Source organism: Hyperoodon ampullatus, assembly GCF_949752795.1.
Source record: "Hyperoodon ampullatus genome assembly, chromosome: 7".
NCBI lineage: Eukaryota > Metazoa > Chordata > Mammalia > Artiodactyla > Ziphiidae > Hyperoodon > Hyperoodon ampullatus.
In genome coordinates this window covers 28,925,222-28,941,628 of record NC_136920.1, presented here as the reverse complement: position 1 = coordinate 28,941,628, position 16,407 = coordinate 28,925,222, and the positions used below count along the sequence as shown (strand labels likewise).

The 16,407-nt window shown below is 36.5% G+C and overlaps 1 protein-coding gene across 1 annotated transcript in view; it reads right to left on the bottom strand.

Moving 5' to 3' along the window:
* CCDC73 (coiled-coil domain containing 73) overlaps nt 1-14,395 on the bottom strand; it is a gene marked incomplete at both ends in the record, with an annotated part of 100,671 nt that extends 86,276 nt beyond the window's left edge. Inside the window, one exon of the mRNA XM_079707917.1 lies at nt 14,258-14,395. Coding sequence (XP_079564043.1) covers nt 14,258-14,395 — 138 coding nt within the window. The remainder of the gene's footprint in view (nt 1-14,257) is intronic.
* Nucleotides 14,396-16,407: the final 2,012 nt, after the last annotated feature.

Here is a 16,407-nt window from a genome sequence, read left to right as displayed (position 1 = left end):
AGCCTTATAGTCATAAATTTAAAAGCTCCAAAAAAAGAAATGTAGAGGTCCACATAATTTCACCATAGAATTCTAAATGATAACGCATTCTGAAGTATTTAGGAAGTGCACTGATGCCTGCAATTTACTCTGAAACCATCAAAAATTAAGCTGAAGGAGGGATAAGTAGATGGATAGACGTGACAAAACAAGTACAGTAAAATGTTAATGGTGTATGAGCGTTCACTGTCAAATTCTGTTAGTTTTGCTGTATGTTTGACAATTTTCATAACAAACTGGGAGAAATCAAAGAGTGGATGTTAACAGGTAAAATACATTTTGTTATGAAATATTTTCCTACGACTCTCTCACATGTTCTTTGCTTTATTACACACAAACATACACACACTTATACAATGGTATTCAAAGAGGCTTTCATGAAAGCTGTCTCACTGAAAATGCTTTCAGCAGCAAGTAGCAACAACAAACCCCGACTCACAATGGCTTATGGGACTTATTGTCTCACATGACAAGTCCAAAGGCAGAGTCCTTCTAGAATTTATTTCAGTGGCTCAACAATATCATCAAGGACTATAATTCTGCCCATCTTTCCATTTTGCCATTACCCAAGTGATTTTCCTTAAGCTTTTTCACCCCTTGGCTACTTTAATTTTAGGCATCAAGGATGGAAAGGACATTAGCCTACAGTAGAAAAAGTGTAATCTCTTATTAAAAGGATAACAAAACTTTTCCCAGATGCTTCCTAATCATATCTTCTAACATCTCATTGGCCATAACTAGGTCATATGCCCACTCCTAAACCAGCTGCTGGCTGGTGAAATGCATTGAACCTTCGTGAGTGGTTAGGACAGTCAGGATTTACCTAACTCATATTGGTGAGAGTTGGACCCTAAGACACAGTCAAGGTTCTTCCAGCATGGAATAAGGGACAGAATGTATACGAACAAGGTACGCTATGTGATAAATAAAGTGAGGAGAGAACAGAAGCTCTCAAAGTAATATGTACCTATAGTCAAAACATTGAAAAAAGAAATAAGTGTATACACATTTTTGGGGGGAGGTGTGTAGAACATATAACATGCATATCTTCCCAAAGCAGGTGGATTGAAAATGTACAAGATACAGCTTTCTTCATGTGGGCCTGGTTATACACTTCTCTTTTGTTTTTTATTTGTTTTAATTTATTTTATTTTTGGCTGCACTGTGTCTTTGATTCTGCATGTGGGCTTTCTCTAGTTGTGGCAAGTGGGGGCTACTCTTCGTTGTGGTGCATGGGCTTCTCACCACAGTGGCTTCTCTTGTTGTGGAGCACTGGCTCTAGGTGTGCGGGCTTCAGCAGTTGTGGTGCGTGAGCTTCAGTAGCTGTGGCTCGCGGACTCTAGAGCACAGGCTCAGTAGTTGTGGCGCATGGGCTTAGTTGCTCTGCGGCACATGGGATCTTCCGGGACCAGGGCTCGAATCCATGTCCCCTGCATTGGCAGGCGGATTCTTAACCACTGCACCACCAGGGAAGTCCTACACTTCTCTTTTAGTGGCTACAGGGGATTCTCAGATCTTACTATGATTTAGATATTGTTCTAAGCACCTTTTATATATCAATTTAATCTTAGATATAATTTTATGCGTTACTTGTATTCTTGTTACTGCCATTTTATAAATGAGGAAACTGGGTTATCAGCAAGAGGATAAATAACTTGCCTAAAGTCATATAGCAGGTAAACAGCAGAGCAAGTATTTGAACCTAGATGATCTGTCTCCAGAGTCTCTTAAACATGCCATTATATCACCTTTAAGAAACTGTGGGTGGTGTAGGACAGTATGAATTGCTATAATATACTCCTTTCCTTCAAAAACCTCAGAATTTAATCTTCATATCCCATAAAAGTTAGAAAACCATTCAAAATCACACTACCTATTTTAAATATACAAGTACATTCTGATTATTTAGTCAAACACTTCAAAATAAGAAATATTTGTTGAAAGGAAAGGCAAAAAACGTTTAAATTGTTATGGATATTCTAATATTAATATTTTTCTATTTGAGAAGTCTTTGTAATAGATTAAGTTGACTAACATGAAAACAGTAGTTTAAATACGAACTAGGAAAGAGATTTTTTTTAAATGTGAACTTTTAGGCTATGCCATGCATATGAGAGATACTTATCTTGGATATTTTGTAGATAATCAAACCAAGAAACTCTCAGAAAGAGAGATTAGTATTGTATTAGACAACATGAGGAACTGAATTGGGCAATTTCGTAGGAGGTGGATTATGAGTTTGAAAAGGAAAATAAAAGTACCCAGTAACAGTTTTGGCTGCTTGGACAAGTGCCTGGTATGTACTATGTCCCTAAATCTGTTCAGGGTCAAGAATTGAAGAGGCCTGACCAATACACAGCCCATCTTGTAAAACTACAGCCTGAAGCAAGTACTTTAAAAAAAGCATGGCACTTTCTAAAGGTTATAAAGAGCAAATAAACCATCAAATTACTCCTCTTTTATTGTTTTTATAAAAACACGTAAATCCTTGTAGTCCTAAGGCAGCTAATAAAAAATAAACACTTTTAAGGTTCTATCTTGTATACTTTATTAAAGTTACACATGGGATTTTCTTACCAAATTTAATATATATTTTCTCATTGACAATTTAATAAGAATTTTTGTTAATAACTTTTGAAAGCTGCTTGAATGAATAAAATGAAAAGTTCAAATAAAATGTAAATAATAATTTTTAATAAAAAGCATGAAAAATCAAAATCCTAATATAGTAGAAGCATATTATAATGTTATCTTTCAGCAATGTGGATAACACTCATTTTATCAGTTTTCCATGTAGTGTAAAGATACAGATTCTACAAATCATTATAATTACAAAGGGGTATGACTTCACTCATAGCGTAACTAATTTTATGGGGCATTAAAATGCTGCTTAATGTTATTTACCACATATTATACCATTAATTACCCAGTTTCCTTCACAATTTCCCTAGCAAATCATTGTGGGGTTTTTTGTTTTGTTTTGTTTTGGCTGCGCCCCACCAAAAGGTCAAAAGACCAAAAATGAAGAGAAAAAAAGATACAATAGAAATGGATCTACAAGGGGTCCAGATATTGGCGTTTATAGACACAGACTTGAAATAGATGAAACAAATATGCTCAAGAAATTATATGACAAAATCAATTTCAGCAGATGAATTAAAGTTATAAAAGTAGAACCAAATGAAAATATTAGGACTGAAAATTTAAGAAGTGAAATTAAGAACCCAATAGATTGACTTAATCATCAGATTAGGTAAACTGAAGAGAAAATTCATTAACTGAAAGAAAAAAAAAAAACCAGACTGAAACATGAACAGAAAAAGAAAAAGAAGGAAAATATAGACAAAAAATCAATAATTATATAGAAGATTTGAACAAAACTGACAAAGTTGACCAAATTCACAGTCATAGTATACTGCACCCAAGAAATACAGAATACATATTATTTTCAAGTTCATCTATGTTGGAATATTTACCAAACTTGATTATATGCTTGGCTAGAAAGAAAAGCTCCAAAAATATGAAGTGATTGAAATTATATAAAGCTTATAATCTGACATAGTAAAATTATGCTAAAAATCAATTTTTAAAAGTTAATAAAAAGTAAAATTAAAAAAAAAAGTAAAATAAAACTCCCAAATATTTATAAATGAAGTAGTACACGTCTGAATAACGCATGGGTCAAAGAATAAATTACAATGAAAATTAGAAAGTAATTTGAACTGAATGATAATGAAGATAAAATCTACATAAATTTGTAGAATCCAGCTAAAGGCATGCTAAGAGAAAAGTTTAGAGCCTTAAATACTGTATATTAGAAAAGAAAAAAAGGTTAAAATTAATAACTAAATACCATCTTCAAAAGTTCAAGAAAAAAACAACAAATTAAAGTAAGGAAATAATAAAGATAGAGCAGATAGTAATAAAACATAAAACAAATATGCAAGAGAATCATCAAAGTCAAAATTTAATTCCTTGAAAAGACTAACATAATTGATAAACCCTTAGAAAGACTGATCCAAAATTCCTACTCATTCATAATATCTCTGCATGAGTTACTTCTTCCATGAAGCTTCCCTCACTCTCCTTAGTAAAGTTAGGCATTTCCTTAGCCACACTCTCACAGTATATTCTGCGCTGCTTTATTATTACATGGTATTATAATCTCTAAAACCTGTCACAGTAAGTGCTCAGGAAACATTAAATGAATGACCAAATATAGTCTTGCTTGCTTAATATCTCTCAAAAATAAAAAAAAGAATCACATTAATTTGTACTATAGTATTTCTTGAATTTTCACTGTTTCAAAGTCCTAATTTCTTTTTACAAACTTTTTATTTTGAAATAATTTTAGATTTACAGAAGACTTGTGTAAAGATAGTAGAGTTATTGTATACCCTTTACCCAGCTTCCCTAATGTTGAAATCTTACATAAGTAGGATAAACTTATCAAAGTTAAGAAAGTAACATGATAACAATATTATTGATTACACTACAAAGTTTATATATTTCACTAGTTTTTCCACCAATATCTGTTCCAGAACACAATACGGGATACCATGTTACATTTAATCATGTCTCCTTAGACTCCTCCAATCTGTGAGAGTTTCTCAGCCTTCTTGTTTTTCATGACCTTGATACTTTTGACAAGCATTGTTGAGATATCTTGCAGAATATTCCACATATGGGGTTTGTCTGATATTTTCTCATGATTACACTAGGTTTCGGGGAAGAATACCACAGAGGTAAAGTTCCCTTCTCATCACATCATATCATGAGTACTTGATATTCACATGAATTATTGATACCATACAAATTCTTTCTGGGGAACTTAACCTTAATCACTTAGTTAAGGTGGTATCTGCCAGGTTTCTCCACAGTAAACTTAACTATTTTTCCCTTTATACTTTCTATCTCTTAGAACTTAGTCCACAATCAAGGCAAGGGAAATTAAGCTCCACTTCCCAGAGGGAGGAGTATCAAACAATATGTAAACATATATAAAACCACCACAGTAACTTACTAAATAATTTGGGGAAGATATTGTGTGACTATGCAACTATTCTGTTTCTCCTTAAAATTTCATCCACTAATTTTAGCATTCATCAGTGGATCTTCCCTGCAGGAATTATTACTGTGATGTCCTAAGGGTGGTTTCTATTTCTCTGCTTCCTCCTACATTTCTTAATTGGAATTAAAGATTTTTCCCGAACAACAGCCAGCTCTACCCACCACCAGTCGCTCCATTCAGGAAGCTTGCACAAGCCTCTTAGATAGCCTCATCCACCAGAGGGCAGATAGCAGAAGCAAGAAGAACTACAATCCTGCAGCCTGTGGAACAAAAACCACATTCACAGAAAGGTAGACAAGATGAAAGGCAGAGGGCTATGTACCAGATGAAGGAACAAGATAAAACCCCAGAAAAACAACTAAATGAAGTGGAGATAGGCAACCTTCCAGAAAAAAGAATTCAGAATAATGATAGTGAAGATGATCCAAGACCTCGGAAAAAGAATGGAAGCAAAGATCGAGAAGATGCAAGAAATGTTTAACAAAGACCTAGAAGAATTAAAGAACAAACAAACAGAGATGAACAATACAATAACTGAAATGAAAATTATACTAGGAGGAATCAATAGCAGAATAAATAAGGCAGAAGAATGGATAAGTGGGGACTTCCCTGGTGGTGCAGTGGTTAAGAATCTGCCTGCCAATGCAGGGGACACAGGTTCGTGCCCTGATCTGGGAAGATCCCACATGCCATGGAGCAACTGAGCCCGTGCGCCACAACTACTGAGCCTGCGTGCCTAGAGCCCGTGCTCCACAACAAGAGAAGCCACCACAATGAGAAGCCTGCACACTGCAATGAAGAGTAGCCCTCGCTCACTGCAACTAGAGAAAGCCCGCGTGCAGCAATGAAAACCCAATGCAGCCAAAAATAAAATAAATAAACTTACTAAAAAAAAAAAAAGAATGGATAAGTGACCTGGGAGACAGAATGGTGTAATTCACTGCTGCAGAACAGAATAAAGAAAAGAGAATGAAAAGAAATGAAGACAGCCTAAGAGACCTCTGGAACAACATTAAATGCAACAACATTCGCATTACAGGGGTCCCAGAAGGAGAAGAGAGAGAGAAAGGACCCGAGAAAATATTTGAAGAGATTATAGTCGAAAACTTCCCTAAAATGGGAAAGGAAATAGCCACCCATCCAGGAAGCGCAGAGAGTCCCATACAGGATAAACCCAAGGAGGAACATGCTGAGACACATAGTAATCAAATAGGCAAAAATTAAAGACAAAGAAAATTATTGAAAGCAGCAAGGGAAAAATGACAAATAACATACAAGGGAACTCCCACAAGGATAACAGCTGATTTCTCAGCAGAAACTCTACAAGCCACAAGGGACTGGCATGATATACTTAAAGTGATGAAAGGGAAGAACCTACAACCAATGTTACTCTACCCGGCAAGGATCTCATTCAGATTCGATGGAGAAATCAAAAGGTTTAAAGACAAGCAAAAGCTAAGAGAATTCAGCACCAAACTAGCTCTACAACAAACGTTAAAGGAACTTCTCTAAGTGGGAAACACAAGAGAAGAAAAGGACGTACAAAAACAAACCCAAAACAATTAAGAAAATGGTCATAGGAACACACATATCGACAACTGCCTTAAACGTGAATGGATTAAATGCTCCAACCAAAAGACACAGGCTTGCTGAATGGATACAAGACCCATACATATGCTGTCTACAAGAGACCCACTTCAGACCTAGGGACACATACAGACTGAAAGTGAGGGGATGGAAAAAGATATTCCATGCAAATGGAAATCAAAAGAAAGCTGGAGTAGCAATACTCATATCAGATAAAATAGACTTTAAAATAAAGAATGCTACAAGAGACAAGGAAGGACACTACATAATGATCAAGGGATCAATCCAAGAAGAAGATATAACAATTATAAATATATATGCACCCAACATAAGTGCACCTCAATACATAAGGCAACTGCTAACAGCTCTAAAAGAGGAAATCGACAGCAACAAAATAATACTGGGGACTTTAACACCTCGCTTACACCAATGGACAGATCATCCAAAATGAAAATAAATAAGGAAAGATAAGCTTTAAATGACACAATAGACCAGATAGATTTAATTGATATTTATAGGACATCCCATCCAAAAACACCAGATTACACTTTCTTCTCAAGTGCACACAGAACATTGTCCAGGATAGATCACATCTTGGGTCACAAATCAAGCCTCAGTGAATTTAAGAAAATTGAAATCATATCAAGCATCTTCTGACAACGCTATGAGATTAGAAATCAATTACAGGGAGAAAAACGTAAAAAACACAAACACATGGAGGCTAAACAATATGTTACTAAATAACCAAGAGATCACTGAAGAAATCAAAGAGGAAATCAAAAAATACCTAGAGACAAATGACAATGAATACACGATGATCCAAAACCTATCAGATGCAGCAAAAGCAGTTCTAAGAGGGAAGTTTATAGCTATACAAGCCTACCTCAAGAAACAAGAAAAATCTCAAATAAACAATCTAACCTTACACCTAAAGGAACTAGAGAAAGAAGAACAAACAAAACCCAAAGTTAGCAGAAGGAAAGAAATCATAAAGATCATAGCAGAAATAAATGAAATAGAAACAAAGAAAACAATAGCAAAGATCAATAAAACTAAAAGCTGGTTCTTTGAGAAGATAAACAGAATTGATAAGCCATTAGCCAGACTCATCACAAAAAAGACGGAGAGGATTCAAATCAATAAAATTAGAAATGAAAAAGGAGAAGTTACAACAGACACGGTAGAAATACAAAGCATCCTAAGAGACTACTACAAGCAACTCTATGCCAATAAAATGGACAACCTAGAAGAAATGGACAAATTCTTGGAAAGGTACAATCTCCCAAGACTGAACCAGGAAGAAATAGAAAATATGAACAGACCAATTACCAGTAATGAAATTGAATCAGTAATGTAAAAACTCCCAACAAAATCCAGAACCAATGGCCTCACAGGCAAATTCTACCAAACATTTATACAAGAGTTAACACCTATCCTTCTGAAACTATTCCAAAAAATTGCAGAGGAAGGAACATTTCCAAACTCATTCTATGAGGCCACCATCACCCTGATATCAAAATCAGACAAAGATACCACATAAAAAAGAAAATGACAGGCCAATATCACTGATGAACACAGATGCAAAACTCCTCAACAAAATACGAGCAAATCGAAGCCAACAGTACATTAAAAGGATCATACACCATGATCAAGTGGGATTTATCCCAAGGATGCAAGGATTTTTCAATATCCACAAATCAATCAGTGTGATACACCACATTAAAAAATTGAAGAACAAAAACCATATGATCATCTCAATAGATGCAGAAAAAACTTTTGACAAAATTCAACATCCATTTAAGATTAAAAACTCTCCAGAAAGTGGGCATAGAGAAAACCTACCTAAATATAATAAAGGCTATATATGACAAACCCACAGCTAACATCATACTCAATGATCAAAAGCTGAAAGCATTTCCTCTAAGATCAGTAACAAGACAAGGATGTTCACTCTCGCCACTTTTATTCAACATAGTTTTGGAAGTACTAGCCACAGCAATCAAAGAAAAAAAAAGAAATAAAAGGGATCCAAATTGGCAAAAAGAAGTAAAACTGCCACTGTTAGCAGATGACATGATACTATACATAGAAAATCCTAAAGACACTACCAGAAAACTACTAGAGCTCATCAATGAATTTGGTAAAGCTGCAGGGTACAAAGTTAATACATAGAAATCTGCTGCATTTCTATACACTAACAACAAAAGGTTAGAAAGGGAAATTGAGGAAACAATCCCATTTACCATAGCATCAAAAAGAATAAAATACAGGGACTTCCCTGGTGGTCCAGTGGTTAAGAATCCACCTTCTAATGCAGGGGATACGGGTTTGTTCCCTGGTTGGTGAACTGAGATCCCACATGCTGCAGGGCAACTAAGCCTGCATGCCGCAACTACAGAGCGTGTGTGCTCTAGAGCCCATGTGCCACAACTAGAGAGTCCACGTGCTACAACTACTAAGCCCACGTGCCACAACTAGAGAGAAGACCATGCACCGCAACAAAGAGCCTGTGCACCACAACAAAAGATCCCGCATGCTGCAATGAGGATCCGACATGCCGCAACTAAGACCCAATGAAGCCAAATAAATAAAACAAATTTTAAAAAAAATATAAAATACCTAGGAGAGGGCTTCCCTGGTGGTGCAGTGGTTGAGAGTCTGCCTGCCGATGCAGGGGACGCGGGTTTGTGCCCCGGTCCGGGAAGATCCCACATGGTGTGGAGCGGGGGGGCCCGTGAGCCGTGGCCGCTGAGCCTGCGCGTCTGGAGCCTGTGCTCCACAACGGGAGAGGCCATAGCAGTGAGAGGCCCGCGTACCACAAAAAATAAAAAATAAAAAATAAAAATAAAATAAAATAAAATACCTAGGAGAAAACCAACCCAAGGAGACAAAAAACCTGTACTCTGAAAACTATAAGACACTGATGAAAGAAATCAAAGATGACACGGATGGGAAGATATACCATGTTCTTTGATTGGAAGAATCGATATTGTCAAAATGACTGTACTATGCAAGGCAATCTACACCTTCAATGCAATCCCTATCAAATTACCAACGGCATTTTTCACAGAACTAGAACAAAAAAATTTTAAATTTGTATGGAAACACAAAACCCCCGAATAGCCAAAGCAATCCTGAGAAAGAAAAACAGAGCTGGAGGAAATAGGCTCCCTGACTTCGGACTATACTATAAAGCTATAGTCATCAAAACATTATGGTACTGGCACAAAACCAGAAATATAGAACAATGGAACAGGATAGAAAGACCAGAAGTAAACTCATGCACCTATGGTAAATTTACCTACAACAAAGGAGGAAGAATATACAATGGAAAAAAGACAGTCACTTCAATAAGTGGTGCTGGGAAAACTGGACAGCTACATGTAAAAGAATGAAAGTCAAACATTCCCTAACACCATACACAAAAATAAACTCAAAATCGATTAAATACCTAAATGTAAAACAGGGTACTAGAAAACTTCTAGAGGAAAACATAGGCAGGACAGTCTTTGAAATAAATTTCAGCAACATCTTTTTGGATCCGTCTCCTAGAGTAAAGGAAATAAAAACAAAAATAAACAAATGGGATCTAATTAAACTTAAAAGCTTTTGTACAACAAAAAAATCTATAAACAAAACAAAAGACAAGCTACAGAAGGGAAGAAAATATTTGCAAATGATGCAACTGATAAGGGATTAATCTCCAAAATATATGAACAGCTCAATATCAAAAACAAACAAACAAACAACCCAATCAAAAACTGGGTAGAAGATCTAAATAGACATTTCTCCAGGGAAGACATACAGACGGCCAAAAGGCACATGAAAGGATGTTCAACGTCCCTAATTATTAGAGAAACGCAAATCAAAAACTACAATGAGTTATCACCTCACACCAGTCAGAATAGCCATCATCAAAAATTCTACAAATAGGGCTTCTCTGGTGGTGCAGTGGTTGAGAGTCCGCCTGCCGATGCAGGGTACACGGGTTCGTGCCCCGGTCTGGGAAGATCCCACATGCCGCGGAACGGCTAGGGTCGTGAGCCATGGCCTCTGAGCCTGCACATCCGGAGCCTGTGGTCCGCAACGGGAGAGGCCACAACAGTGAGAGGCCCGCGTACCGCAAAAAAAAAAAAAAAAAAAAAAAAAAAAATCTACAAATAATAAATGCTGGAGAGGGTGTAGAGAAAAGGAAATCCTCCTACACTGTTGGTAGGACTGTAAATTGTTACAGCCACTATGGAGAACACTATGGAGGTTCCTTAAAAAACTAAAAATAGAGCTACCCTATGATTCTGCAATCCCACTCCTGGGCATATATCCAGAGAAAGCCATAATTCAAAAAGATAAATGCACCTCAATGTTCATTGCAGCACTATTTACAATGGCCAAGACATGGAAGCAACTTAAATGTCCATCAACAGATGAATGGATAAAGAAGATATGATATAGATATCAATATATAAATATACACACAATGGAATATTACTCAGCCATAAAAAAGAATGAAATAATGCCATTTGCAGCAACATGGATGGACCTAGAGTTTATCATACTAAGTGAAGTAAGTCAGTCAGAGAAAGACAAATATCAGATGATATCACTTACATTTGGAATCTTAAAAAATCATACTTACAAAACAGAAACAGACTCACAGACATAGAAAACAAATTTATGGTTACCAAAGGGGAAAGGTAGTGGGGAGGGATAAATTAGGAATTTGGGAGTAACATATACACACTACTGTATATAAAATAGATAACCAACAAGGACCTACTGTATACCACAGGGAACTATACTCAATATTTTGTAATAACCTATGTGAGAAAAGAATCTGAAAAAGAATATACACACACACACACACACACACACATATATATATACTCACACACATATACACATATATATACATACACATACCTATAACTGAATCACTTTGCTGTACACCTGAACCTAACACACATTGTAAATCAACTATACTTCAATAAAAAAATAAATTAAAAAAGAAAGAAATCTAAAATGTTCATACTGAGCTAAAATCAAGGTGTTGGCTGAGCTATACACCTTCATGAAGTCTCTGTGGGGGAACTCCTTGCCTCTTCCGGCTTCCGCTTGCACACTTTGACTTGTGGCTTCTACCCTCCATCTTCAAAGCCAGCAGTATAACATCTTCAAATCTCTCTTTGACCACACCCTCTGCTTCTGTCATCACATCTTTTGCTCTGATTCTGATTATCCTGCTTTCCTCTTATAAGAACCCTTGTGAACAAATTAGGCCCGTCTGAATAATTCAGCATAATCCCTCCATCTCAAAATATGTAACTTTATCACATCTGTAAAGTCCCTTTTGCCATGTTAGGTAACATATTTACAGGTTTTGAGAGTTAGAATGTGGACATCATTGGGGTGGCCATTATTCTCCCTACCTTAGTGGGTATATGGGTGTTCACTGTGAAATTCTTTCAACTATTATGCATTTTTTTAATTTTCCTATTAAAATATGGATGAAAAATAAAATCCAGCAATATGGATAAAGTGTTGCCATTATGGTAAATGTGAAAATCATAACTGTCATTTTCCAATGAAAGGAGGAATTTCCTCCTTTTTAAGAATAAAGTTCTCCTTTCGATGGGGAATGTTATTAAAAGTAGTATACATTTGGGACTTCCCTGTTGGTCCAGTGGTTAAGAATCCACCTTCCAGTGCAGGGGACATGGGTTTGATCTGTGGTTGGGGAACTAAGATCCCACATGCCACGGGGCAACTAAGCCCATGCACTGCAACTACTAAGTACGCGAGGCACAACTAGAGAGCCCTATGTGCCATAACTACAGAGCGCATGCACTCTGGAGCCCATGCACCACAACTAGGGAGAAGTCCAAGCGCCGCAACAAAGAGCCCATGCACCACAACGAAAGATCCCGCATGCCACGACAAAGATCCCTCATGCTGCAACTAAGACCCGATGCAGCCAAAAATAAAAATAAAATAAATAAATATTAAGAAAACGTAGTACACATTCCTACACTTGATTACTAAAAACCACTGTTCCTACTGTTACCCTGAAATTTTTCAGAAAATTTTTAAGGGAAGCTTATTTTTCAAGTAAGAAATATAAACAGACAAAAATATAATGTTTAAAACATAATAAAACAAAATATAAAGCTTTAAATAGTTACCTAAACTTGCTTTACTTAGAAAAGATAACATCTTAAGCTAATTTTATAATAGTAGTTATTTTCAATGCTCATCTAAGATACCTTTTTTTAGTGGGATTTCTTCTTTGTTTAATAGAGTTTTGTGATACTGATAGTAAGTAGCTTTATTTTTATTTATTTATTTTTTTAAAGTAGAGGGAAGGATTTTTTATTTATTTATTTATTTTTGTTTGTGTTGGGTCTTCATTTTGTGTGAGGGCTTTCTCTAGTTGCGGCAAGCAGGGGCCACTCTTCATCACGGTGCGCGGGCCTTTCACTGTCACGGCCTCTCTTGTTGCGGGGCACAGGCTCCAGATGCACAGGCTCAGTAGTTGTGTCTCAAGGGCCTACTTGCTCCACGGCATGTGGGATCTTCCCAGACCAGGGCTCAAACCTGTGTCCCCTGCATTGGCAGGCAGATTCTCAACCACTGCACTACCAGGGAAGCCCATAAGTAGCTTTATACACAATGAACATTGTGGTAATTAAATTTTCTTATTATGACAACAAATCTCAATATTTTTAAATCCTAGAACAGCGTTCATATAATAAAAATGTTGTTTCAGATCTCTTTTTCTCTCACTTATACCTTATTTTCAGGAAGTTAGCAAATTCTATTGATTCTCCTTTCTGTCTCTTTTGTTCTATCTTCAGTTACACATAAGTCCTAGTGACCACATCCCTAGATCATTATTACAGTGTTTTAGAGTTTATTTTCTTCTTTTCAGAATCTTACCAACTCCAACCTATCTAATAGAGAGCTGACAACATGCTCTGCAAATTCAGACCCACAGAATCTCAGAAATGAAATGCTTTTAAGGGTTTTTGTCCAATACAGATCTCCTGCTAAAACCAAACATCTTTTACAATTTTATACTAGATATCTCCTTTCTAAAAATCTCAAGGTTATCACTTCCAAAAATAAGGATATTTTATTATTTGAACTCAGAATACTTACTACATACACTTATTTTGTCACTTAATCATGTTACTTGTTTCATATTTAATCATTTCATTGGCACCCATCTTACAGCCGTAACAAAACTATAATCTCCTGAAAGAGCAGTTCTTTTTTTTATCAGCCATAGTATCCAACTATAATGCTATCTATGCATTCCAAGGCACTCAGTACTAGCTGACTTACCAAATCTCTGTTTTATTTTTCACTTTAGTTTATAACTTCTTCTTTTCCATCTCCTGATGTTGACTAAATCTGACCTTTTCTCTTTTACTCCATTATCTGGGCTGTATTTCTTCTTTCTAAATAAGAGGTTATTTCATTGCCTTTTTTTTCCCCTTAAGACAAAAAATTGGACAAAATCAAGTTTTCTGATTTAAAAAAGCATTTTAAAAAGAAACTTACCCTTCTCATACGTAACTCTTCTAATGCTTCCAGTAAACTTGTTTTGAAATCTAATAGCTGAATAGAAAACAATGTCTCTGAAGGACTTTGAAGAGTGAAGACAGATGATGCTGACTCAGTCTTAAAATCATTCTCCATATTAACATTTATTTCCTGTAATATAAAAAGGTTTTTTTTCTTTTGCAATTCAATTTATCTGCTGTTTTACAACTTATATTTCCAAAGGCTTTACAATGTCACATTTTCTTGTTTTTTGATACAATGCTTTAATAGTTCAATCAAGAGAGATATCATATGATGTAATATTTAGCTCCTCCTTGAAGCTGGAACTCAGCAATTTATTTCCTATGAAATAACAATGGAATACATTTCCTTAAATTGGTTGTGTAACAGATTCAAGATGTTATACAGAGAATCATTACCAATATCTTTAGTTTCCATTTTTAGGATAAAGCCAAAGGTCTTGACATTTTGCCTGAGCTTGGTTATCAGTCTTCCCTTTATGACCACTGCAGGGCAGAAATGGCCTTTAAGGAGCCATCAAGCCACTGCTCCAGGACCAGGGGTTGAGGTGAGGCAGGGTTACCCAATGCCAAGACTTTGTGTAGGGAAGCCTGTCAAGCTACTGCCCCTTAAGGGAGATGCTAAGTTTCCAGCACCCAGCTCTAAGCTGGGACACTAAGAGTGAAACTGCCAGGATCACTTACAAAATCCCATTTTAACCCACTACAGATCGGGAGTTAAGTGTGAAAGCCAGCTTAAAAATAACATTCCACAGAATTGAAAGGCTTTGGCTCTAATCTTGTAAGGTAGGGCCTTCTTTACAAGGTATGTCTGTTACCTGGGTAGAACTCGGCCGTTTGTCATTGCCCATAAGCAGTGTTAGCTTTGAAGGGCAGACCAGGCACCAAGTAGGAAACCCCAAACAAAAGAAGTCCAAAAAGCAAATCATAAGACGAACTGGACACACGATAGATAACAACCTCTAGAGCTGCTGGGTATTTCCTAAACTTTATAACATCTGCCTAGAATCTCTGTTACTTTGTAGAGAAACTTGGTGTTTGATCTCTCACAGTTACCTGAGGGAAGAAGTGATTCATACATTAAATAATCCAAATTGCTTAAAAACCAAAAGGAAAAAATAAATCAAAAACACATCTTTCAAGAAACTGACCTGTTTTTCATGATACTATTCTATATCATTCTATAGCTCTTGGCAGCAAAAAATATCATTGGCAAAAATAGTAACAATTTATAGAAGAGAGACTCCAGCCTGGAAATTAAAATATTGACTGTGTAACCTGGAGTAAACTGAAGTTCCCATTATCTTCTTCACAGGACGACTCAGTCAGACTTTTTTTTTTCCCAGCTGCACCGTGCAGCTTGCAGGATCTTAGTTCCCCGATCAGGGATCGAACCCGGGCCCTCGACAGTGAAAGCAAGGAGTCCCAACCACTGGACCACCAGGGAATTCCCCAGACTTTCTTTCAGACATGGCCAAAGGAGAAAGTGCTAAAAACTACTAAACTACAGTATTAAGAAGGGGAAGAGGGAGTAAATTTATAACCAATGTTATTACCCAAAATAGAAAAAGATTCATACATGCTCTCATGGGAAGTGACATGGGAATTCAGAAGCAGATAAGACTTTGAGCAGGCTAAAGGTAAAGCTGCCGGTGTTTTAGTTTATGTATGTTACAATGTTAGACATCGTGATCTAGGGCTCACACACATCTGGAATGGTCCCATTCATTATGGAGCTGACACAGTGCTTCTTTCTTATGCATGAGGGGTCTCTAAGCACACTGGTCCAGAATAGTCTCTCTTGCCATCTTTTATAAGCAGGGACTAAACATACCAAAGCCAAACAACTCTACTCATATTGTAAAGTCACCGTATTTTTAAAAACCCCTTCCAAATTACTGAGCATGAATCGAAGTCATGACAACAGTCCAGAGTTAAGATGTGACAATACCCCAACTTTTAAATGGAAGTGGTAGGCATAAATATGTCGAGTCTAAAGGTTTTGGGACTAAGACTGGAACTTATTTAAACTTCGCTGTGGCCCTTATACATCCCATTTTTCACTTAACCTGCTTTGCTTCATTCTTTGCACCCCAGAGGTAATCATTTCCCAAAGCTCTCCTTTGG